This window comes from Exophiala mesophila (assembly GCF_000836275.1).
Source record: "Exophiala mesophila strain CBS 40295 unplaced genomic scaffold supercont1.3, whole genome shotgun sequence".
Taxonomy (NCBI): domain Eukaryota; kingdom Fungi; phylum Ascomycota; class Eurotiomycetes; order Chaetothyriales; family Herpotrichiellaceae; genus Exophiala; species Exophiala mesophila.
Window position 1 is genome coordinate 2,016,559 of NW_015622506.1, and position 24,175 is coordinate 2,040,733.

Consider the following 24,175-nt stretch of genomic DNA (forward strand, 5'->3'; position numbering starts at 1 on the left):
CTAATGAGAAGATCTTCTACGCCAAGATGGGATTCTGTGATGAATACTCGCGTTGGACCAACAATGACCCCGTGAAGCAGGGTGCGGACTTGAGCACAATAGAGGATTTCACCTGGACCAGGAGGCAAAGCACTACATAGCATCCTCAGAATAGGAGTATAGAAACCAAGAATGTGGAATTGTGATTGTTCATACACATGTCATACTATGAATCCGGATGAAAATGGTAGAATATGTCGAGTTGAGAAGGTCATGTTATCTGTACATACTGTGTTTGGTGGAGGAGAGCAGTAAGGGGAGAGTGGTCAGGTGTGTAAAGGAGGAGGCTCTCTGATCCTAAGTATCCTGCAAATTGAGCTTGGCTTTTGAGAAGAAATTCTGACCCCTACTTTGTCCAAAACCAGCCGCCTCCTCTTCGATTTCCTGTGGGAGCTTCATTAACCTTCTCAGATACCTGGTGGTGCTGTTCCTTGGTTGATCTGGCCTGTTCAATGGCCTTCTGGACCGTGCCTTTGGCAGAATCATCTTGACCAGACGACTGGTTAGCCTGAGCTGTGGCTTGCTGGTTTCTGTATGATGAGGTCTGAGTTTGTTTGGCGACGGACTTTCGCTGCGCATTTTGACGTTCGGTGCTTTCATCAGTCTCCTCTGAGCCATCAGCGAACCGCTTCTTCAGCACTCGTTTAGTCTCAATGGACCCGTCAGGAAGAGTTCGTGTGACGGTTGAGGTCAACGTCGAAATGATGGACTTTGAATCAGGGACTTCAGATGATGACGATGAGGCAAAATAAGATTCGTAGGAAGAAGACGAAGATGAGGAGTGATAGGGAGGGAAACCAGTCTCTTCTTGTTCACGCGAGATGTCGGTTTCGGTTTCTTCTTCCGGTTCTGTAAAAGACTCGGTTTGCGCTTCATCGTGATTGTGTTTTGAATCTTCGATGCCTCTTTCAACAGCGTCGACAATGGCATCGGCGGTTGCAAGAAGACCTCCAAAGATAGGAGAATGCGCAAGAGGTTCGGTAACGTCGTCGACAAACTTATCGATAGAGGTGTCCTCGCTTGAGTTGTTCTCCACTGCGGACGTCTTCTCATTGTGACAAGACGGTGCACCCTTAGCCTCGCGTTTCCAAGCACAACCATTCTTTGAACTTTCCGTCGTTGCGAGAGACCGTGATCCAGCTAGTTTCTTCACTAGAAAGCCATTGGCATCAAAGCCCCAGCGATCTCCCAAGCTGCCACGAGCAACCATATCATGGATCCAGGTGGGGGGCGTGCGCAACGTTGAATAGTTTCGATCTACCATCTCTCCAGTTTGTTGAACGCTGATTAAATCCTCGAAGGCATCTGCCCAGGGAAGTTGGTTTGCGAGTTTCTCATCCACGTCTGAGTACCAGCGGTCGAAGAATCTGGGTCGTGAAATTTGTAAGGGCGTATTCTCCGAGTCTTGGATCCTGACTCGAAACATGCGTGGCTGTGTTGGATTGCAGAGATAAATGGGAGAATAAGGGCTCAGCATAAGCCAGGGAATGGTATGATCAGGATTGTCGAAGGGGTCTAAGCGGCGAACACCAAACATGCTGTAGCGGGTAGGCTGAGACGTGGTAACAACATCATGCGAACTTTTGTCGTCGTTCTGCATGGCGGCCTCCCGAGACTTCACGTCTCCTGGGACAAACCATTGAGACCATGTTTGTCGAGGCTTAGGATCGTGTGTTGGAGTTGGAGAGAGGTTGTTATAAAGATCCAATTCAGTTTTGGGCTGCCCAGCATCATCGTATAGAGCGGGGCATCTTTTAGCATTGTCTTGGGGAGTGGTGTTGCTCGAGGCAGGATGTTTGGCATTATTGCCAATTGTCCACCAGGGTGAAGGCGAGCGTTCTGAGTTCATGGCAAATGTATCTTCCACTGCTTTTGCAGCATCAGGTCTTGGTTTCGCAACTTCATGGCTCGAACTTCTTGTCCTCTGAGATTCTTCTACCTCATGTCTCTGGTGCATCGACTCGAGGGTAGGTGTTTGGTCTCGGATCGGGGCAAAGGCATCTTGCAGAGCCTTGGAAGTAGCAACCCTTGATCTCTCAAGCTCTTGTCTCATCTCTTCCATCTCCTGTTCAAACTGCTTCCTCCACCCCTCCTCCAATTCATGTCTCCTCCGCATCGTCTCGTCAACGTTCTGCTTCCAATGGGTGTCGTTGAAATGAGCACCGAAGAGGTGGGGGATTCCTTGAAAGAAAGAGGAAAAGGCATCATCCGCTGCTCGACGGAACTGGATAAAAGGGTTGTCACTGTCTCTTTCGGGGCGAGTGTATGGAGTCTGATAAGTGGGGAAGGGGTCGAGGGGGGGAGGAATGGGTGACTCTCGAGGAGTCTTGTCGTTCGTCATGGTCACTGGTCAAGAAGAGGAAAAGAATGGGAAACAATAGCAATGCATGAAAGGATGGGAGGATGAATCGAAGCGAGGGGTTTGGGAGAACAGGGCCGGCGTTTGATGATGAGGAAGAGAATGAGGGATGCCTGGAGACGAGATGAGGTTGTGCTGGGTTCGTGCCTGCCGCCACGCGGGGTTTGTATCACATGGAAGGAACGACCAGGCTTCGCAGTTTCGCGGGCCTGTCATTGGGAGGAAATGATTGGAAGGGAATATTCTTGAAGTCAGACGATATATATTGCCTGTTTTGGCTTGACAAGCCGCGCAATTAGAGTGAAGGGGTGATATAATACTTGTCTGACGATGATTAGTTAGACAGGTATAAATGCCTCGTTCAGAAATCCCTTCATTGTTGGGTCAAGCAGGAACCTATTTTACAGTACGCGTGTAGGCAATTCCTAGATGCTGTTCATTACAACCTAGACCTTTCGGCAACATTCTCCCAGGCTTGCTCAAACCCAGTATTTCGTACCCAATTTCCCTCCGCCCCAGATCCTTCCACTGAATCAATTGCCATGTGGCCAAATTTCAACCAAGTATCGTCTCCTTGGATGGGGAAAACGTCACTTTGCTGACCCTCGTACGGCTTAGTGACTTGAGCGCCGTTTGCAATTGCTCGGATCAGTTTGCTTGCGTGTCCATCATCGCCAAACTTGTTGACTCGACGGATGATATCGGCCCAGGAATCATGCGGGCGGGTCGGTTTGTAGTTCTTGATCTCATCGATCACCAATTCAGGGCAGCCTCTTGAAACATAGAGGGCCAAATCGAGGCGGCCTTTCCATTCCAACATCCTGCACTTGTCTTCGACCTTCAACCAAGGCTCCTTGATAAGGGCTGAGAAGAAGATTGAGCAATTGAGGCAATGCATGTAGAAAAAGTCAATCTTGTGCCTCTTGGGAGGATTCTGAGCTGCTCCCGTAAAGAATGCTGCCGCATTAATCATTTCAGCGGTCTTTTGCTCGAGTTCTTCTGGTTTAACAGTCCATTGCGAGGCAAGGTCAATCATCTCCGTTGGCGCCCGCATCAGGACCCCATCGCGAACCTTGTTTCCATCTTCCCAGTGAGGCGATGCCCGAATTTTGTCATTTTCTCGACATTCATAGAGTAGCTGGACTAAGGTCTTGGACTTGCTTGATGATTTGGCCTTTTCCTCGGCCTGCAAGAGAAATGGTTTGACCCAATCATCATGCGTGGCCGCCTGGGCCAATGCTTCGATAATAATGGCCGGCTGCTTGAACTCGACCCCGAAGCCTAGATGGATCAATGGATGAAGAAATCCTAATGCATCTCAGTATGTCCAGAGAGTCAAAGAAGGTTACTTCGTACCTGCATACATCCTCGATAGCAAATCGTCTGCGTGCTCGTCCCGTGCAAAGAGATGCTCAATCAAGATCTCCTCCCATCCTGATTTCTCGACTTCTCCGCTGAAAAACGATTCAAAATCATGGAAATATCGTTCCTTCCCTAGGAATGTTTTGAACTTGGCTCGATCAGCCATGTCCTCGACGTTGGAAGAGTTCACAGGAAAGTGCCGTCGTTGATAGGATTTGTTGCGGTCATAGCCTTGCTGGATTTCAGTAGGGGATGCACCCAAGGCATATAATGTTAGTACCAAGTGGCAATTATGGTTATGAAAGCCAGATTTGTTAAAATACATGTGAAATTGGTCGTGGTTTTCTTGTAGCAGTTGGCTTCCCATTTTTGCTGACTGGCTGGAGATATCTGGGGCGTGATACACGCCTGCCGTAGCGGGATCCAACTCAACATGCGACGCAGTTGCCATTGTTCTCCGGGATGAAGTTCTTGCACGGGCAAACGGTTGAATACTGCTCTTTGAAGGGTGGTATAGTCTGGTGACAGGATGTGTAGTTGATATGCCTCTGGCGGCCACTCTCTTGAACATTTGTCTAGGCTTCAGGCAGTACTCCTCCTGGAAGAAACCACGTCTTGTCTGGACCTTTTTATGCTTGTGTTGGAACTTTGGACTAGAAGATGTGGCCTGTCCCAGGGAGGTTCCAATGAGGTCAGCAGGACCAAAATGTCCAATGACACCGACGAATTGATTGATGGAACCGCGTGCGGGGGGGATCCTGGGACGATATGCCAGGATTACGGGTTTTTGGTGTGGGTCCGGGGAAGGTCTAGAGCTTTGGTATTCATAAGCATACCTGAGTAGAGGAACTTCAAAGTTGATCGATCTCCTTGACTGACGATACAAGCTATGACGGAATCATGTCACACATCGACCATTACTATAGTGCTGGGGATGATGCCGCTTAGTCACTCTATTATCGATTTGGATGTGTAACTAGGCATCTAGGGACTATCTTTGCTGGTGGTAGAGTCCATGCCCATGCCCGCCCGTCTGGATATTTACAGTTTGATGGTTTCTAGACCCCGCTGTATTAGAAATCCATGGGCCGGTGAATCCTTTCTCAGGCATCAGCAGCGAAGTCGAAGGCTACAGGACCGAGCATTCGCTGCTGATTACCCTTTGGGGTTTATGATGTCGACCTGATTCATGGATTGAAGAGTCAATCGTTGTAATTCGAGGAATAACGTTAATCCGGGTGCTTCAGTTTGTCAACGTCATGGATTGTTTGAAGGTTGGATGTCACTCCTACCATATCATGATTCTCAGTACAAACTTCTGTCCCTGACCAAAAGTATCTAGACCGGATGTGGCCTGATGCGAAGGATCCAGAGAAGCTTCAGTGACGAGGCAGTATCAGGCCAATGCCTCGCTTCATGAATCGAACGACGTTACGATCCATCTCCATCTTTTCGACAGCGTTTGCATCCAAGATGGATACAACGCCACCCCCAGTACGCAAATACGTACCGCGAAATCCAGATGGGCCATTCCCATATTCCAAAGCTGACCTCACGCCCATGGATCCAGGACAAGACTCAACCTTCTACACTGTCCCTCGCTTCGTGACCCACATTGACGATAACGCCATTGTCCACCTCAAGAAATATTACGAACAGGCGCTACCTAAGAAAGGACGGATCTTGGACTTCTGCTCTAGTTGGGTCTCACACTATCCGCAAGAGATAATCAATGCTGTTGAGTCGGGAGATCTTCATGTGCTCGGCATGGGCATGAACAAGTCCGAACTCGGGCAAAACCCAGTCCTGGAATCGTGGTCTGTGCAGGATCTGAATGAAGATCTAGACGTACGCCTACCGGGACCAGATAGGGGGGAAGTTGATGCCTCGACTTGCGTCGTCTCTATCGACTACTTGACCAAACCGGTCGAGGTACTCTCCAGCATCAGGCACGTCACTAAAAAGGGTGGCAGGATTCACCTTGTCATCTCGAATCGTTGCTTTCCAACAAAGGCTATTTCTAGGTGGCTTAAAATTGACGAAAACGATCGACTTGAAATGGTGGGAGACTATCTCTGGTGGAGTGGCTGGCGTAGTATCGAAATTCACACTCTGGTTGAATCGAGTTGGACCAAGGATCCTCTGTGGGTGGTCAGCGCGGAAACCATTGCCTATGACAATGGTCGAGTCCTATAAGAGTCTCTCACCCATGAGAGCGGCATAAACCCATACGGACAGTGGAAGACAGGCGAATAATAGATCTTTGCTAAGTTTATATTCCTAATGGGCTGTCTTCGCGATAAGGAGCACCTCGATGAAGGACATTAGCATCTGATTTGACGCCACCCAGTCCCTACCAGACCAGCCAACTTGTCCAAGTCGATTTTGCTGCAACCCCAAAAACATTCTGGCGTTCTAGAATGTTCATATCTCTCACATTATTTCTCGGGTTCAAAGTCATTAGACTGACATTTTTCCACGTCGTTCAGAAACCCACCCAGCCACCAATAATCCCACCAATCGTGATGCCTCATAGACTATTGAGAATGCTATCTTGTCTATCTAAAATATCTACGAGAAGAGAGAGGGTGTGTGTGTGTCGAAGCTCCGTTGGCAGGAACGACCGAAGACAGCTTGAGTGGCTTATACCTCCTTCAGAACCCTTCACACAACACCTAGGATCCTCAATTCTGTATTCCTTACCATCACAAAGGGAATCCCATTGGTATGATTGGTATGTGGAACCATGCTCGAAACTCCAGTGCAAAGTAGAAGGGCAATAGTGAACGGGTGGCAGCCAGGCTCGTACAGATCGCAAGGACAAGTAGTCTACTTCTCGCCGCTTGAGGCACGGAGGCTGGCTGTGCGACCTGGTCCGGGGTAGTGGTCGGGAAGCAGCGCGATCACACAAGAGCATGATCGTCCCCGAGTCGTCCTGTGAAGATCTGCAAAGCTGATGGAAATGTTCCTCCGTGTCGGTTAACATGTTTCGCATGTCCACTGTTGGTGACATTTGACTGAATGTGCCGGCCTGTGTCCAATGGCCTTCTTCTTCCAACTCCACGCGACCAGGATGCCACAATATCTTGTCAGGGACACTGTGACTGATGTTAAAGGCTCCCGGAGGCTGTAGTAGCCTGTATATGGGCACCGTTCGGATCGATCTGACCACAAAGCTCCAGTCTGTGGATACAGGTCCGTATGTCAAGGCTTCAACGAATAATCTATGTCCGTGAATTGGTCCCCATGTCCGGCTCTCCTTCGCACCATAATCTTCAAGATCAATACCCGCCTCCTGCAGCATCTGGATCCAAAGACGAAGGCGACTTAGCAGCATGTTTGGTCCCACGTGCTCGCCTGCTTGAATCAAGTCATTTAGTGGTGTGTAGTATCCTGATGATTTGATAGCAGAAGGATCTGCGCCCCACCGGATCAGGGTCTTGCCCAGGTTGAGCCATTGCTGAGTATCACAACCGTACTTCCTACAATGGCTGGCAACATGATGCAGAAGGGTATAGCCATTGCGAGTCTTTAGGTTGGCCAGCCTCTGGTCAGTCTGAGTCAAGCCGATGCAATCGAGAAATTGCGCGCATCCAAGCTCGCCATTAGCATATAAGAGCTCAAACCTGTCCTCCACAGACCAGGCGCAAAGTTCCCGAGACTGAGAACGCAGGATCAATTGAAAGCAGAATGAATTGGGGCAGAAAATGAGCCAGAGGGGCCCGAAGGGCCAAGCAGACGAGTCTTCAGTGTCGAGATCGTAGTCCCAACCGGGGTGACTTAGAAATAGCCGATACACATCATCTATTCTGTAGCCGGAACCGCGCATGGCCCATTGTAAAAAAGCGCTACTTAGTGCTTTGCTGTTATAGGTACGAGTCATGGTAAGAATGTAGCGACATATTTCAAGTTGGCTGTACATAGTAGCACACTGGGGTTGTTAGAATTTGAAACCACAAGGTTCAAGGAGGATACATACTTCCAATAGGTTCGTCTCCGACCATCCAGTGTGAAACGCATCTAATAATGATGCCTCACCACTCTCAATCAATCTCCTAAATTCTAGTAGATTGCCGACTGCGCATGCTAGGACGATCGGAGAGTCTCTCGGTACAATGCGATAGGTGCGGAAAAGAACATCCCACCCATGCAGATTGGACATCACGGCGAAGTTCCAAACACGTGAGCACAACCACGTTGGCAGACGAAATTTTGCCACAAATCTCTTCTCGCCGTTGTTCCGCCTCGGCCGGCGTAGTGGGATATAAGGGTGTGGTTGTATTTGGTTCTGGGGGCTTGTATCAGTGGGCTGGGGATTGCTCAGTTGGCTTTCAAAGGTTGAAGCTGTACGTTCTGTCGTTTGGATTGATGGTCGGAATGTCTGAGCCGGGGGTATGAGGGTGGATAACTGGAGCAAAGTGTCTGCATTTGCAGCCATCAGCTGGTTCTGAAGGTCATTTATGAGCCGAACTTGCTCCTCATCTCGTTGCCGTTGCTCTGCAGCATTGTACATGGCGTAAGCGATCATGAGTGAGCTCTTGGTCCCTTCAAGATCGTTGAGGAGATCTTTCATGTCGGACGTTTTGAAGACGGCATAGAGCCTGCCTTTGAGCTTAAACGAGCTCGCCATGTAGAGTTCTATTCTGTCAACGACCGCCCTGATCTCTGAAATACGTTGTTCACAACTGGTGGCGCAACGTGCAAGGGAAGCGTCGTTACATCTCCCTTGGGACCGAAGATGTTCTAGCTCTCGGAGAGCAATAGCCATTGTTTCGAGATCGAAGACCACAGACTCGATGCGCCGTGGGGCATCTTTGACGGCATTATAAACCCGCTTCAGCCTTACCACGGACTCTGTGAGCTGGATACTTAGTGAGACCAGGCCAACAGCACAAGAAAGAACTTCAATTCCTGACATGGTGAGCGGTAATTAGGGAATCAGAATATAGAGATAGTAATGCACTGATGAGAGAATGAAGAATTCATGTGAGTTGGGTCAAGAGTGAAGAAGTAGAGGGAGGGTTTGGGGCGCCACCCTCCCTTACCGGCAAGGCGCAGCGAATTCATCAGAAGCTTGGGGTGGCAGGGTAGGTATGGTTTGATGCATCTCGATGTTTGGAGATAACAGCCTACCTATGAAACCTCATCAGGCACTGGTAGCACCAGTGATAACCCCGGTCTATGTCTGCGGCCGCATCTCGGGAAGTGACTAGAAGAGGGAGAGAGGCATTGAGAAGTGATTCTGAACGGTGAAGAAGAAGAATTCACATCCAATCAAATCTTGGGACAAGCGCCAGGCTGAACGAGGAAGGAACCATGACTACGGAGTACACGTCTTAGGGAAGGCACGACCAGGGAGAGAGATGCTATGAACGCCTGGGAAGGCACGACCGGGGAAGGAATTGGGAAGGAATTGGGAAGGAATTGGCGTCTTGGCAGCCACCACCAATTCACGGAAGGCACGCGGGGCAACACATAGTCTCAAGGGAATCGATCGAATCACATCAGAACATCAATGAACATGTCAACACACGGCTGAACGCAAGGCTCATCACGACGACTCGTTACTGACAAAATACCCATGTGATTCCTATCCAGCATACACATCACTTCCCAACCATGGACGTCGACATATCAGACATTCTCGCCGACATTTCTCGCCCCGCAGCAGGAAATTCATCGACACCATATTTCGACACTGACGTCCTCACCGACCACCAACTCCTGACCCGGTCATGGATCTCGGAAAGATGTGCTCCAGACCTACTACCATACCCAACTGAACTCATGACACGCGTCATGTCGCGATTACAACAGCAGATCGCCACCATTGAAGACCTTGCCAGTGGAATGGGTGATAGTTACGGTGGCACGGGCAAGTCCACTGCAAACTCCAACCTGACCCTCTCAATCCTCCAGACCGATCTCTCACGCACTCAATTCATCCTCCGCAGTTATCTGCGTCAGCGACTCGGCAAGCTCACCAAGTTTGCAACCTATTATCTCAGTGGTCTTGAGCGGGATGACAAGACTAGCTATTTGTCTCCGTCTGAAATCCAATTCTTGCAGAATCATCAAGCGCTGCTGTCTGGGTTTTACGATGCTACTTTTCTTCACGCGTTTCCTCCTGCGTTGAGACGACTGGATGATAATAGTGGTGGTGTGCCGATGGTAGAGGGGCCGGATCGAGGCAAGGCTGTTGTGGTGCGATGTCTGGCAGACGACGAATGGGGCAACGAGGCTGAAGTCGATGAAGGTCTAGAAGACGGCGCAAGTGTCGAGCTAAGGATGAAAAGAGGTCAAGTCTGGGTGGTGCGATGGAGAGATGTCAGGAGAGGTGTTGAAAAGGGTGACTTGGAACTATTATGACATGACAAGTTGACAAACACTTGAATCACTCTCGAACCAGACGACGACGATGATGATAAATGACCACCACACCATACATGTACTATATTCACTTATTATAAGACCAAATTAGACCCCAGACATACCCTCATAGCCTTTCACCGTCTCAGCAATTTCTCCTGCTCCGCCTTCTTCAACAACCACAAAACCTCCCTCCTCACATCCTCTCTCCCACCCACCAAATCCTCCAACCCCTCTGCCGTCAAGAAATCATGATCCGAAAACTCAAACCCCGGCACCACCGTCTCTGAAATCAACGCCCCATCCACACTCGCCTCCCCACCCTCTTGATCCGGAAGAAGAAAACTAGCTTTAAATTTCCCTCCCTCGACAATCCACTGCAACCTCTCCCCTTTGGCTATATCATGACCCACGATAAACGTCTCGATTGGAACCTGACCAGTCACACGATCTCGCTGATCAGCGTGGAAAATCACATATCGCGCACGACCTTTATGTAATGTGTGGATTGTCCGGCCTCGGTTACGGTGGAAATACCCTACGGGTGAGGTCGGTGCGATCAAGTAGTAGATGGTGGTGCTGGCGTTTCGAGTCGTGGATGTGTCGGTGCTGGTGGCGTTGGTGAGAAGAGGGAGGTTTTGGAATGGGTTGGGAACCAGGAGCTGGTCACGGTCGGTTTCGGCGTAGAACCCGCCTTCGATGTGCGGGAGGAGGTTGAGGGTTGAGATGGTGGTGGTGATGGAGGTGGATGTTGTTGGAGCTATGCTGCCGGATGCTAATGTCACGAGGTTGCGGCTGTATTCTGAATCTGGGATTCGGAATTCTTCGTTTGGAGACATCTTGAGAGAGAAAGGATGATACTATGTGGCGATGTCGATGGTGGTTCTACAGTTGAAAATGGGTCTAGTTGAGAGAGAGAGTGCGAGATGAGGTGAAGATTTTCTTCGCCTGGACCGTAAAATGATGTCGTGCGCTTGAATTCAGAACGAAGAATCCCAAACCCCCCTCCACACTCTCATCAGGCATCCCACCACCGCCAAAAAGACTTTACCTTTTCCTGCATATGGATCCGGCTGACAGGGTGTCTGGGTGTTTGCATTGCATGTAAACATATCCTCTCATCCAGATCTTCACAGCCATTGCTACAAGGAAATATCTATGATGATTTCTGAATTCTCAGGTAATTCTCATCACCACCCCTCCAATCACGAACACGCGTTATATCTAAGAGAGTAAGACTCATCATGTTAATACAGTTCTACAATGCAGATGTTTTATTATCGCTTGATCATCAAGTTGGGACCCCAGCCCTCCGCCAAATCACCACTGCTGCAGCTCCAGCACACACCACCACGCCCAGAACTAACCCATACCTCATCAACTGGCCATTATCATCTTCTTGCAGCGGTCGAGGATACCCAATAACAGGCTCAAGTCCAACAAGAGAGATGGAAACAAACAGCTCCTGAATCGAAGGCCACGCCACACTGGTCGAGATGGGTGGTCCTTGCGGCATTCGTTGTAGTTGAGTTACATACTCGTCTGGTTGATGCTCCGATCTCTGTGTCGTTCGGTCGAGATCCGCCTTCAGTGCCACATACACAGACGGCAACTCCTCCAGGTGTGGATACATCTTGCGGATATTGAGAATATACGCAAACGAATCCGGATCCGACGAGTCATATGTATACACAACCACATCGCATTGATCCAGAAGTTTGTTCTTGTTCTCCAGAACTGCCGCTTCCGATTCTCCCAATTCCTTCAGAATCAAATAGCATTGCCTCCCGCCAGGAAGTTCAACCGTATTGACCGCCACTCGAGGTTGGATCGTCGGTAGGTATAGATGATTGTAGGATCGAGCCAGGAATGTGTCGAGTAATGCTGACTTCCCTGACTGAGGGGCACCGAGCACGTGTGCCATAATCACATTTCGACCTACTTTGCCCGGCTTCTGTCTTCTCTTTCGCGCCTTGGTCAACTTCAAAGCCGCGGTAGTCGTTGCGTTAGAACGATCAGGCGATTCAAATCCTAGGTATGCTAGATATTCCAACGTCGTCTTGGGTGATGTGAAGGTCGTCATCGACCACTGTGCCAACCATCCCTGCAAAGTGATGTGTCCAGCATCATTTCGCACCGTACAAACGGGGAAATTGTTGTCCACCCAGAGTTGAGGAATGCCCGGGGTTGGAGCAAATAGAGATGCCAATTCTTCGTCTCTCAATCCCCCGTCATTGTCCCGGTCAGAAGTGAGGAACAGGTCCACAAAGAAGCGATACCCGGCCGGTGACAGTTCGGCGGATGAGAACTCTGGCACCTCAAACTTGGGATGGAGAAATGACTCTTGCAAAGAAAGGCTGTCGGTATATTGAAATGTCCTCAAGATAACCCATATCGTTTCATGTCGTCCTTTTTCAGCATAAAGCTTATTCAGATGGAGAAACGCTTGCGAGTTGATTCCGCGAGCCGTGACGGACCCAGGCAGGTGTTGGTTGATGGTGTCCTTGATATGTTGCAGATCTTCCTCGCTCAACCCTTTGTCAAAACACTTGACTTGGAAATCTTGCATCTCTTTGTCATTCAAGAGCCCATCCTTGTCCTTGTCACATAGATAGAAGATTCGCTGCAGAGCTGCGACAGCTGCTGGCTTGAGGGCCGACTCCTTTGCATCGAACAGAGGAGCAATGGGATGTGTCACAGCTTTCTGGCACAGAAAGAAAGCTTCATTCACATTAAAGTGATCACGAGCACTCGTTCGAATGCATGAATCAATCTCCTTGAATTCCGCCATAACAGGTAACATCTCTTCCTCGACCACCTGCGCGGCAGTACTGCTGGTGACGAGATCTGACTTGTTCGCGCACAGGATCACCGGTAGATTGACCCCCAAGGAGCGAAAGTGTGGCAGCCAAAACAACGCAATTCTTTCGTAACTGTAGTGGTCCGAGTAGACGAGGAGGATGACATTGGATCGTCGCAATTCGGCCGCCAGGTGCGCCCTGTCTTGCGGCTGCGCAGATGTGTCGAGCACCGTAGTAGTGACATTTTCCGGTGTCCCCAGCGTCGGAGGAATGGTGATCTGGGGGAGGACGGCTTGGATCTTGTTGCTAACGAACGTATCCTTTACAAGTGAGGTGATAAGACTGGACTTACCACAACCATCGTCGCCGCAGACGCATATTCTAACGGCGGCCATCTTGTGGATGGCAAAGGGTAATTCAGCGTGTCATGGATGCTCAGCAGGTGACAAGGATTTTCATGATGAAGCCTTGCCAACTTTTTATGCCACCGCGAGTCAATTCGAGCACGGCAACAATTCTTGAATCGAATTCAAGTCGATTACTTGGTAGTGACAATTGATTGTCAGTAGACATACGAGAGCTTCAGCCTTGTGGTAGATGCTAGTCCTTTAGAGGAAAGGCTCAGCCTCGCCAGATATCAAAACAACATCAGATTACCGACCCCCTCCATCTTCTTTGAAAAGGTCATACACTGCTGATCACGCAATATGACCGCTTTTTTGGGAGGGACCGCGTAGCTTGAAATATTTCCAAAAAGATTTATTATTACTAACTTGACCAGCGGGCCATTCACGAGATCAACCTGACTACCCGTGCATCAATCGATGTCCCCAGCGGCTGAAAACGCCTTTGGGCAAAGATGATGCCTCTGAGCCATCGCTGTTCTCCACTACTTTCTTTTCTGCATCCTGTTGGGTAATATCGTCGGATAGTCTCGGATTCCTGATTGTCAGAGCAAATATCGCGATTGGGATGGCCATGCAGATGCCCGTGATACTCAACAGTCTCTGAATGTATCGATAACTGGAGATTATGGCTGTTCGTTCCGGGGTTCCAACAGGGTATTCTGGCAGAACGGCGAATGGCGACGCATAGACTGCCGCCGCAAGAGTCCCATCATCAAAACCGGCAAGATCTTCCTGTAGTCGGTTGTATAAGGTCTGAGTCCAGAGTGCCCCCGACACGGCATTGCCCAGGGCGAATCCCATATTGCTCATTGTCAGAAGCAGACTTGTCAACACCGCCACATGCTCGTGCTTGGCCATTGCTTGGATCTCCACAAGTGCCGGATATGGGAAGAAACCACCAGCAATTCCCAGAACCACTTGACCACCAATCACCCCAGATCGTGATGGACTCCCGGTGCCTCCTCGATACTGAACCAGCAAGCCATACCCTACCAACCAAAGTACAACACCAGCAAGGATGAACGGTTTCAATCGTCGAACCTTGGAGATAATAAGGCCCAGGATCAGACCCGTCGTCACTGCGCAGAAGGAATAGAGGGATGAAATCCTGGTAGCGGCAGCGATGCTGAAGTCAAACCCTACCACAAGGACGGTGTACAGGAACGATGCGGTAATCATGAATGAGAAAGTGACCCATGTAACAATCCCTAGCGCAGACCACACCCCTCGGTCCTTGAGCAGATGCATAGACACCATTGGATAAGGGGCTACTCGTTCCCAGCACACAAATGCAGGCACAAACAGAAATCCAATCACGATCGGCGTGATAATTCTGGCACTTTGCCAATCTCGACTTTGGCCTCCAGCGAGAGTCATGGGAATAAGTATCATGGCCAAAGCCCCTGACAAGAGAAGGTTTCCGACAAGGTCCAGCTTCCAAAATAACTGCAGGACCGAGTCTTTCGTATTCTTGCCCGTAAATGTTGGTGGTGGTCGGAACCCGTTCTTCCGTGAACGTCGATTTGCTAGGACGAGAACGACAATGAGTGGAATACTGCAGATGGGGTAGATGATAGCCCACATGCCGATGCCCCATTTCCAAGTCGACGTTCTCAAAACGGAGTCGACAACATTGCCGCTGATCCACGTGTTGATAATGTATGGAGCCCCAGGGAGATATGCAAAGAACATGCGTGTTTTCATCGACGTAGTGTCTGCTATTATGATCTCAATCACCAACAGGCTACAGTTGTAGCCGATCTGGTAGAAGAGAGCACCGGCGGCAAATGTCTGGACGTTCAAAGCAAATGTTTGAATGATGGTGCCCATCACATAGAAGATAACGGCCATGATAAAAAGTTCAACGCGACCAAAGATATCGGCGAGTTTGGCGATCAGGGGTTGGATCGAGGCAGCCACAACACCACGAATTACGTTGATGGTGGAGAGGAGCGAATGCTGCGAATAACTTGAGGTGGCATACGCTTGGTAGGTGTTGCGGGTGAGATAGTCGAGGCCATATGCATACGCGACGATGAAAATGCTGCCGAAGAGGATGATTCGGTCATGGAGGCGGAGCTCAGCATGGATCGCTTCCATGCGAGCCACTCCTGGCGCAATTGCTGTGTGCCCAAGCTCCTGACTGCGCGCAGCCGGCCAAGCGGGAGTTGTCGAAGCCGTTGGGCCTTTGGCCTCTTTGTCCCCATCCAGACCTGGATCTGGTGTCGCTGGTAAACCCTCGAAGGGGCCTGCTTCAACTGTGCCTGAATTGTGGTTGACGTGGACACTCATATTGACGACGCCAAAGCAATACCTTGAAGTGCTCTCATTTGAACAGAGTCAAAGGCTACATGCCGTGGATGAGCATCATAAGTACTGCAGGGATATTGGACTATAGTCATCTTGGCTATCGTCTGAAGCATAAATAGCTCTCATACCGCAACCTCCGATAACGGACTGGTCGCTCTATGACTTGACACTGTCCATGCTCGTGCACACATCCCTCAGGAGATATAACGCAGACATTTTTTGCAGGATCTTGTGGCATGTTGGGAGATCTTTTGCCTAAAAAAGAGCAAGGTCGTGGTCGTTGGTCGTCGAGAATCCTCCAACTTGGCGGATCCACAAATCTCGCTTGTCAAAGCCTTGGTGGCTCAAGGTCACGGTATAAACCGCGTGGGTAACAAGCTAGTGTCTGCTCCGCAAACCGGCGTGGAGACAAAGATGGACCGAGCCTGGTGGTACAGAGCGGAAGACATACCCCAGCATTCTTGAAGTTGTAATGCTCTCTGAGACTAGCCAAGGAATCAGTGACTCACTGTTGTCAGCCATACAGCTTTCGGCGTTGCTTAGGCTATGGCCCATCTTCGTTAGATGGGATAATGATAAGTGCATTAACAGCAGTCTGGTTGCGACAGTAAAAGCTGCATTCTATTGCTATATCGGCAACTTGATGAAAAGCGAGCAGAGGCGAGTAAAGGCCCAAAAGGCAGTCAGGGTCCTCAATTTGATCAGCGTTAGCATCGGTTTGGGTTTCTGGGCGCAACCCCCAAACACTCTATCTTTGGTGTTTGGAAACAAGCGCCCCACCAGCAAGTAGTGCCATGTGGCCGTCTCCGATCTCGCCGTGCACGTCGATTGGAATTCAGTCCATATAGCACATGACCGACAACCATCATGCGACAATAAGGCTGGTGACTTGACGGGGTTCCAAGAAGGAGGGCTCGGCAGACAAGTTCCTGAGTCGACACTCATGACAACAGGAAGATAACACTATCGATGTGCTCTCTATCTTGAACCGAAAGCTCTGTGCTTTGCACTGACCAGCCAACCCAGCGCAGACCTGATAGTATAAACCAGACACCAGAAATGACGGATGAGAGCAAGACTGAGACCGAAGTAGTCTCTAGCAAGACGCCTGACCTCGAACACGCATCAAGCAGTCAACTCTCGGAAGATGCCAAGGTTATATATTGGGAGGGAGGTGAGCAGGACCTTGAAAGACCACTCAACTGGAGCGGGAGAAAGAAATGGGCCAACTTATCAATGGTGTCGCTGTTCACCTTCCTCACCCCATTAGCATCCTCAATGGTGGCCCCCGGAGTGGCGTCTATTATGAATGAATTTCAGTATTCAAATCAGACAGTGTCTGCATTTGTCGTGTCAATATATATCTTGGGCTACTCGGTTGGCCCTCTTTTTCTGGCGCCTTTGTCAGAGATGCATGGCAGACTGCCAGTGTACCATTCTTCTAACGTCATGTATTGTGTTTGGACGATGGCGTGTGCCTTGTCGCCAAACGTGGCAAGTTTGTTGGTGTTTCGATTCCTGGCTGGGGTTGCAGGGAGTTGTTCTTTGACTCTCAGCGCAGGGTCAATCACTGACCTGATCGTGACGGAAAAGCGTGGGGGTGCGATCGCAGTCTTTGCGTTGGGACCGATGCTAGGCCCTTGTGTGGGACCCGTGATGGGTGGTTATCTTTCTGAGTCTCCTGGATGGCGGTGGGTTTTCTGGGTGCTCACGATTGCGGTATGATATGTTATGAAACGCTCATTTGTGCCTCAGCCAATGGCCGTCACTGACGACTTCCCATATAGTCTGGTATCTGCACGGTTTTGGCGATGGTTGTCCAGAACGAAACTTACGAACCGATTCTATTGCAGCGACATGTGGACAAGCTGCGTAAGCAGAGGCCCAACGAGCAGTTGCAATCTCGACTGAAATCTGTTCTCCCGGAAAAGGACTATATGTGGTTATCGCTAGTACGACCTCTGCGCATGCTGATTTTTTCACCGATTGTGTGCGTCTTTTCGGTGTATATGGGTATTGTATACGGATACCTCTACCTCCTGTTCACAAGCCTACCAGGAGTGTTCCAGGATTACTTTGGATTCGGCACTGGAGAAGTAGGTCTCACCTATCTCGGTATTGGTATCGGACTTCTCCTGGGCGTTGTGGTATTTGGCGCCGTGTCGGATCGAACGGTCAAACGACACGCAAAGAGGTTCAATGGAGTTATGAAGCCGGAATCTCGTCTGTCGTTATTGGTCCCTGCATCTATTCTGACACCGGCGGGATTGCTCTGGTACGGGTGGTCCGCGGAAAGGCACCTGCATTGGATCATGCCTATTATGGGGACAGCGCTGGTTGGGGCCGGCTTGGTTGCTTCGTTCATGCCAATTCAGACCTACCTCGTGGACTCATTTCCCCAATATTCGGCATCTGTGCTCGCAGCTGCCACGTTGTTGCGTTCACTAGCCGGTGCATTTCTCCCTTTGGCTGGACCAGGCATGTATGAAGCATTAGGATATGGCTGGGGAAGTACCTTGCTTGCTTTGGTTGCCCTTGCGATGACACCAATAAGCTGGGCGATGTACAAACATGGCGAAAAGGTGCGGACGCATCCCAGGTTCCAGGTTCAATTTTAGAAGGGCGACATTGGCCGGCTGTTTGTGGCACAGCAGTGGTGAAGGAGAAGAGGAACATAGAAGATAAGGCCAACCCATGAAAGAGAGGCGGACGCATGATAATGCCAAGACTCGATGTATGCACCTTCCGCGTGGCAGCCTCTCGCAAGGCAAGAGCGTCCAATGAGGGGAGTTCACGTGACCTCCGGCCTCTCCGAGTCTTTGGATTCTGCCTGCGAACTCACTCAACCTTTAGCAGGCGCAGCTGAGGAGAATACGTAGGACTCGTTCTTACTCCGCATACGTGGGTTGGCGTTGGCGTTGGCGCTCTGGCCTGGTCGCCCTTGCCCAAGATGATTGTACAACCACCACCTTTTTCTTACTGCGCTTTTTCTTTTATCATGGTGCCTGGATCGCACTGCTCGACCTCATTCCCTTGAAATTCCCCATCGAGACCTTACTCCGCCCCCCTCTACCATTCCACTCCATCAGGTTCAGTGCTATCTACCCTCTTAGCTGCAATCCACCCTCGGCCGGTCGCTTTTATCTCCGTCCCACCCCGCCCTTCGTCATTCGAACCCACTGCACCTCCAGCTATCTCACTTTATATACTCTGGTAAATTGTAGGGCAGCACCGTCAAGGAAGAAGAGGTTGAAGGTTAGGTGTTGTTCAGAGCTCTCCGACAAATATCCAGCAGCTGCTTTTCTTGTCAAAATGCCCTTCGGAATCAACAATCCACTGCCCTCTTCCATGAGGAGTATGCCCTCCAAGAACTATCCACTTCTTCTCTTCGCTGACCTCTCCAGGCGAGTGTAAAAAGGCGGGCAAGATTTTGGCTTCTTTCGTTGATCCACGACAAAGCTTTGGACCGGATAAAGTCATTCCTCCTCAAATTCTGAGCAACGCCAAGGTCTGTCAGAATGCGCCAGGCGCTCTTCCTTGAATACTTTCTAATCTTCCTCTAGGGTTTGGCCGTCCTCACAGTCTTCAAAGCTGGCTTCCTTGGATCCGGCCGTGTTGGTTCTGGCATCGTTGTCGCGAGACTTGCTGACGGCTCCTGGTCCGCTCCCTCCGCAATTGCGACGGCCGGTGGTGGTTTCGGTGGTCAGATCGGCTTTGAACTCACTGATTTCGTCTTCATCCTCAACGACTATGCCGCCGTCCGTGCCTTTTCTCAGGCTGCTTCTGTCACACTTGGTGGCAACGTCAGTATAGCAGCCGGCCCCGTTGGCCGCAACGCCGAGGCCGCCGGTGCGGCCAGTCTCAAGGGTGTTGCTGGTGTCTTCTCCTACAGCAAGACAAAAGGTTTATTTGCTGGCGTCAGTCTGGAAGGAAGCATCATTATCGAACGAAGAGACGCCAATGAAAAATTGTACAACGGTCGTGTCACAGCTCGTCAATTATTAGAAGGCGCCCTCGCCCCACCACCTGCAGCAGAACCCCTGATGAGAGTTCTCAATACCAGAGTCTTTTCCGGATCGTCTTTCAACGACAACATGTACAACGACATTCCAGTGTATGATGATCAACACGATGCCATGGTTTGGGAAGGACGAAGTGGGGATGCGTACGGCGCCAATACTCGTGTCAATCGATCCTCAACCATGAATTCCAGAGACGATGAATATGAGTATCGTGACAACCCACGACGAGCCAACACCTGGGCCGATGATGTTTACGATCGAGTTCCCGCCGGTGGCCGAGCGGATCCTAACGAAACTTTTGATAACATGGGCAACCGAAATCGTTCGAGTACCCTCCAAAGTAACTACTCGGGCATGTCAAACAAACCTGGTCGGCCGACAGCTCCCAAACCTATCTTCAAGCAAAAGACGGGGATAGCTGATATACGATCAGATCAAGCGGTGGCTTTGTTCACTTTTGATGCGGATCAAGAAGGAGATCTGGGGTTCAAAAAGGGAGACGTCATCACCATCACCAAGAGAACAGAGAACAAGTCAGATTGGTGGACAGGCCGGACAGAAGATGGGCGGACGGGTATTTTCCCCTCCAACTATGTCGAAACCGCTTCGTGAGGAGTATCTGACGATCAATACTGATATGAAAATGCAAACTTTTGGCAATGCATGCAGGGGACGTAACTCTCGTTACCGCATTCCAATCATTTCGCCTTGCACGTGGTCTCTTCATTTAGCGTTGGAGTATATTACTGTCAATTTAGACCAAAATGAAGTTTTGACATGAATAAACTGATATTCGAGTGTTGGAGGATCAGTGCCAGTTCCTTGCATGGGTCTGAAAACAGGCTCGGACAGTCTAGGCTTAATACCCCGGTTTCGAGGAAACAAGAATGAGCGGACATAGATTTAAAAGGCAACAGTCTCAAGGCATGGTATTGATTTTCTCACACCACCAGTCAAACGCCACATGTTCCAATCTAAGACTCTATGTAATTGAGCAATTGGACACCGACTGTTGCAAATCCAACCAACCAAGCAAATTATTTCAAAACCAACCAAGTAGGAGTTGTCCTGCAACAGCACTCTCGGGTCGATTCGGTAACTATGTTCAAACGCCAGTACTCTTCTCTCCTCGATGGCCCTTTCGACCACGAGTCTTCAACATCTGGCCCATCATGAAATGGTTTACATCCTCGTCGGCCCAGTAACTGAGATGACTCGCGATACTAGCCAGGAGAGACACGTCAAACATGCCTTCTTGGATGTGGTAGTCCACTCGCCCGTTGGAGTTGAGTGCCCGAACTTTCGCCTCCTCGCGTTTCAGCCGTCGCGCCCGTTCCATTGAGATGGCGTATTCTGTCGTCGGCGTCGATGGCGAGTTCGAAATATCGCTTTTGCTGTTCGCGGCTGAAGGATCTAATGCTGACGACGGATCTGTCGATGACGCGGATGGATCGACCGATCGAGGGAGAGAAGTTGGTGTCTTGGAACGGTTCCGTTTCTGGAATCCAGAGTACAGAGTCTCGATCTCGGCGTCGATGAGTGTCGGGGCCTGTTCATCTGTCGGTGACAAACGTGCTGCATCCGCGAGTGCTTCTTGTCGAGAGCGGTCGACGATAGGCATACTGGTTGTCGGCTGAGTCGGTGTTTGAGCAGAGTTATTGGACCCAGCAACTGCGTTCGCACCGGTCGATGCGGATGCTTTGGCCTTGTCTTGAGGCAATGCCTGCTCTTCTCCCGTGATGCCCAAACTTCTGTTAATGAGACTGGAGGCAACACCTGATGTGAGGTTGTACCACGATGACATGACTTGTTGGCCAACACGTGCAGATATGTTGGCGATGCCGGGCGCAGCAAATAGTCCCTTCTTCGTGTACGGTAAAGGTTGAGACTTGAGTTGCGCCATCGCCCCTGAAATCAGTGGTTCCATACGATAGGCAATGGGGTCTGTAGGGTGGAAAATGTTGAACAGTTCATTGCATTTAGGGGATGAGGTCGTGATGGGGATAATGTCCTTTTGTACATTTGGGCCTCCTCCGATTGGTTTTGTTGCAGCAATGTCGAAGGGGTCATTGGTCATTGGGTCCGGGTCGAATGGAGAGGTGGGTATGGTGGTGCCATATGTCGATGCCAGAGACTGTCGCCCTGCAATTGTTCGCCCCTTTAGCATTTGAAAGAGGGCAATGGGAGAGCCCAATGCGAAGAAGTTCTCGACTTCAAAATCCAGTCGCAGGTTAGCCTGATCATGGGTCGCATCGCGTGAGGTTCTGCTTGATACTCGTCGAGGTCGGGTTTTGCTATCTTCTTGTCGACAGAGAATATCAAAGAGAATAGCACTGCCCAGAGAATGTCCACACAGGCTGACTTTGCCGGAGAAGCCGGTGCGTTCTTTGAAGAGTTGATAGACTCGATTGCACTCTTGCTGGACAATGGTTGCTATGTGTTCTCGGTATGCACTTTGGTATAAAAGCACATCCATGGCCAGGTCGGTAATGAGATTTCGAACGGCTGGTACGCCCTCGACAGTGATATCCTGCAAAGAAGGATAGTCATCATCAAAGTCGGCATCTGCATCACCCAGGTCAAACTCCTTTCGGTTTTGCTTGAGGCTTTGCTTGGGGAAATCGAGGAGATGTCGCCAAGCAATGGGCAGGACTTGAACCCGACAATTGACTGGGTCGGCAGACAAAGCTTGCAGATCTGGAGCAGAACCATAGACAGCTTTCATTGTTTTGCGAAGAGTATTCACATCGTGAACAAAATTGATGCTATCAAGTCTCAATCCCAAGCGTTGTCCTATGCCATGGGTGACGAGGACAAGGTGATCGATCTGTCTTGCTTGGTCATCCCCGTCTTTCTCACGTGCATCCTCCATTTCTTGCTGTTCTTGTTCCCTAGCTTCCTCTTCCGCAGATATATCGTTCTCTTGGTCTGGTGACATTCCTGCCAAGGATGACAGTTGGCGTTCAAGAGCAGAACGACGAGGTTTGGCTTCGGGTTCAGCGTCTTCACGATCCTTGTCTTGTGGAAGGCCGGTCTTCTGATCGGTTTGTGCAGGCTCTGTGGGAATTCTCGCGGATTTTCGCTTTTCCTTGGTGTCAGTCGTTTTGGAATCTGTAGCCTTAATCACCGGTTCGGACCAGCCTCGGACCACTTTGGTACCACCATAGCCGACAAATCTCCCATATGTAATACTGCTCATGCGAGAATAAAAGTCATCCGAAGATAGATAAGCAACTGTCGCATCTTGATATGTGACCGTCGTGTTCATATGAGTGCCAAAGAGACGATGGGTGTTGGGATTGGATGCTTGGTCGTCCTGGGCGGGAGCGGCCTTACTGGGCTGGGTTGTGGAGTTGCTGTCAAAATTCATCGAACTTGGACGGCTTCTTGGTTGAGATGTGGATCGAGGTGAAGTAACACCGAGTCTTCTCCACGGGGCAGCTTTCAGATACCCCTCTTCGAGCTGGTTGGCAAGGTTTTCATCCGTGGGTTTCAACGTTGTGCCGTCGGAGTAAAACCAGCTGCCTCGACGGACCTCATACACAGGACCCAGCCAGTAGGCGGGGCCTAGTTCACGTTTTTCGATATGAACATCAAACAAGTAGTCCTCATTGACTGGCACCTTTGTGCAGGTGGGTTCCGACTTGTCATCTTTGAGCGGCCGATCGGTATCAAGTGACTGAAAGGCTTTTTCAATGGCTTGAGAGTCGGATGTTGAGAAGCCCACGAATTTCTTGGGTTGGACAGTAGCCTTGGTGGATTCGTCAGAATTCGACTCACTTGCAAAAGGTTTCCGCTTTGGCACGTCGACAGCGTAGTACCATTTTGTCCTGAGAGGTGGACAATCCTTTGGATATCTGCGTAGACTAGGGCTTGGTCTGAGACTGATGGTGTGGTCCACTCCTGAAGACTGCTTCAATCGAGCTGAATCATCTTTGGGCGGCTGCAAGGGAGATTTGGGCGGTGGCGTGCTGCTGCGTGACCAAGGAGATATCGAGTTTAGGAATGTTGAGGATGGCTTTGCTGCGTCGGCCATGCCCCTTCGGACAGCCCGTAGCAAGGCTGGGAATCGATCCAACTTGACTTCATGTAAGTCTAGCGGGATGTGCCGGAGGAGAGACCTTATTAGTTAGGCATCGTCTAGGATTGTTCCCAGGAGAAGACAACGTTGTCAAGCGTATAGTGTACAGGTGGTTGCAGGGCGTTAGGTCGTTTGGCCTTTTGTTGACAGTAGTAACGTTGGGTTAGGAATAGAAAGATGAACGACTCGCAAGAGATACACACAAAGGGGTACAAGAAGCGAGGCTTGATGTCTTGGGCATGTTATGTGATGCAAGACATACGTAACCTGGAACGTTGGTTGCGGCTTGAATGGAACGAGTACGGATACGAAATCCTGGCACGTGACAGTTTTATGCTTGGCAAAGTGCCACTTTTTCCCGCCACAACTCAGCCACACTTGAAATCAAACGCGTGTGGAGGGGATTTGGGATTTGGACCACAACG

At 50.1% G+C, this 24,175-nt stretch overlaps 10 protein-coding genes across 10 annotated transcripts; 4 read left to right on the forward strand and 6 right to left on the reverse strand.

The window, feature by feature from the left end:
* Nucleotides 1-157: 157 nt before the first annotated feature.
* PV10_04326 (uncharacterized protein) lies at nucleotides 158-2,527 on the reverse strand. The gene has a single exon (XM_016368868.1). It carries the CDS (start codon nucleotides 2,378-2,380, stop codon nucleotides 386-388), a length of 1,995 nt encoding a protein of 664 aa, XP_016224656.1. The 5' UTR covers nucleotides 2,381-2,527; the 3' UTR covers nucleotides 158-385.
* Nucleotides 2,528-5,148: 2,621 nt separating this feature from the next.
* Nucleotides 5,149-5,956, forward strand: PV10_04327 (uncharacterized protein; the record flags this gene model as incomplete). The annotated part of the gene is made up of 1 exon (XM_016368869.1): nucleotides 5,149-5,956. The coding sequence occupies exon 1, from the start codon at nucleotides 5,165-5,167 to the stop codon at nucleotides 5,954-5,956; it is 792 nt and encodes a 263-aa protein (XP_016224657.1). The 5' UTR covers nucleotides 5,149-5,164.
* Nucleotides 5,957-6,589: 633 nt separating this feature from the next.
* PV10_04328 (uncharacterized protein) lies at nucleotides 6,590-8,678 on the reverse strand (the record flags this gene model as incomplete). Its single annotated transcript, XM_016368870.1, has 3 exons — nucleotides 6,590-6,695; nucleotides 6,745-7,691; nucleotides 7,740-8,678. The coding sequence occupies 3 exons, from the start codon at nucleotides 8,676-8,678 to the stop codon at nucleotides 6,590-6,592; spliced, it is 1,992 nt and encodes a 663-aa protein (XP_016224658.1).
* Nucleotides 8,679-9,280: 602 nt separating this feature from the next.
* Nucleotides 9,281-10,226, forward strand: PV10_04329 (uncharacterized protein). The gene has a single exon (XM_016368871.1). The coding sequence runs from the start codon at nucleotides 9,380-9,382 to the stop codon at nucleotides 10,127-10,129; it is 750 nt and encodes a 249-aa protein (XP_016224659.1). The 5' UTR covers nucleotides 9,281-9,379; the 3' UTR covers nucleotides 10,130-10,226.
* PV10_04330 (uncharacterized protein) lies at nucleotides 10,171-11,090 on the reverse strand. Its single transcript, XM_016368872.1, has one exon. It carries the CDS (start codon nucleotides 10,966-10,968, stop codon nucleotides 10,267-10,269), a length of 702 nt encoding a protein of 233 aa, XP_016224660.1. The 5' UTR covers nucleotides 10,969-11,090; the 3' UTR covers nucleotides 10,171-10,266.
* Nucleotides 11,091-11,360: 270 nt separating this feature from the next.
* On the reverse strand, nucleotides 11,361-13,459 carry PV10_04331 (mitochondrial Rho GTPase 1). Its single transcript, XM_016368873.1, has one exon. The coding sequence runs from the start codon at nucleotides 13,323-13,325 to the stop codon at nucleotides 11,421-11,423; it is 1,905 nt and encodes a 634-aa protein (XP_016224661.1). The 5' UTR covers nucleotides 13,326-13,459; the 3' UTR covers nucleotides 11,361-11,420.
* Nucleotides 13,460-13,674: 215 nt separating this feature from the next.
* PV10_04332 (uncharacterized protein) lies at nucleotides 13,675-16,279 on the reverse strand. Its single transcript, XM_016368874.1, has one exon. The coding sequence runs from the start codon at nucleotides 15,627-15,629 to the stop codon at nucleotides 13,737-13,739; it is 1,893 nt and encodes a 630-aa protein (XP_016224662.1). The 5' UTR covers nucleotides 15,630-16,279; the 3' UTR covers nucleotides 13,675-13,736.
* A 427-nt stretch (nucleotides 16,280-16,706) lies between these two features.
* On the forward strand, nucleotides 16,707-18,265 carry PV10_04333 (uncharacterized protein; the record flags this gene model as incomplete). Its single annotated transcript, XM_016368875.1, has 2 exons — nucleotides 16,707-17,366; nucleotides 17,435-18,265. The coding sequence occupies 2 exons, from the start codon at nucleotides 16,707-16,709 to the stop codon at nucleotides 18,263-18,265; spliced, it is 1,491 nt and encodes a 496-aa protein (XP_016224663.1).
* A 694-nt stretch (nucleotides 18,266-18,959) lies between these two features.
* On the forward strand, nucleotides 18,960-20,281 carry PV10_04334 (uncharacterized protein; the record flags this gene model as incomplete). Its single annotated transcript, XM_016368876.1, has 3 exons — nucleotides 18,960-19,002; nucleotides 19,052-19,155; nucleotides 19,211-20,281. 3 exons carry the CDS (start codon nucleotides 18,960-18,962, stop codon nucleotides 20,279-20,281), a joined length of 1,218 nt encoding a protein of 405 aa, XP_016224664.1.
* Nucleotides 20,282-20,480: 199 nt separating this feature from the next.
* On the reverse strand, nucleotides 20,481-23,994 carry PV10_04335 (uncharacterized protein). The gene has a single exon (XM_016368877.1). The coding sequence runs from the start codon at nucleotides 23,703-23,705 to the stop codon at nucleotides 20,775-20,777; it is 2,931 nt and encodes a 976-aa protein (XP_016224665.1). The 5' UTR covers nucleotides 23,706-23,994; the 3' UTR covers nucleotides 20,481-20,774.
* Nucleotides 23,995-24,175: the final 181 nt, after the last annotated feature.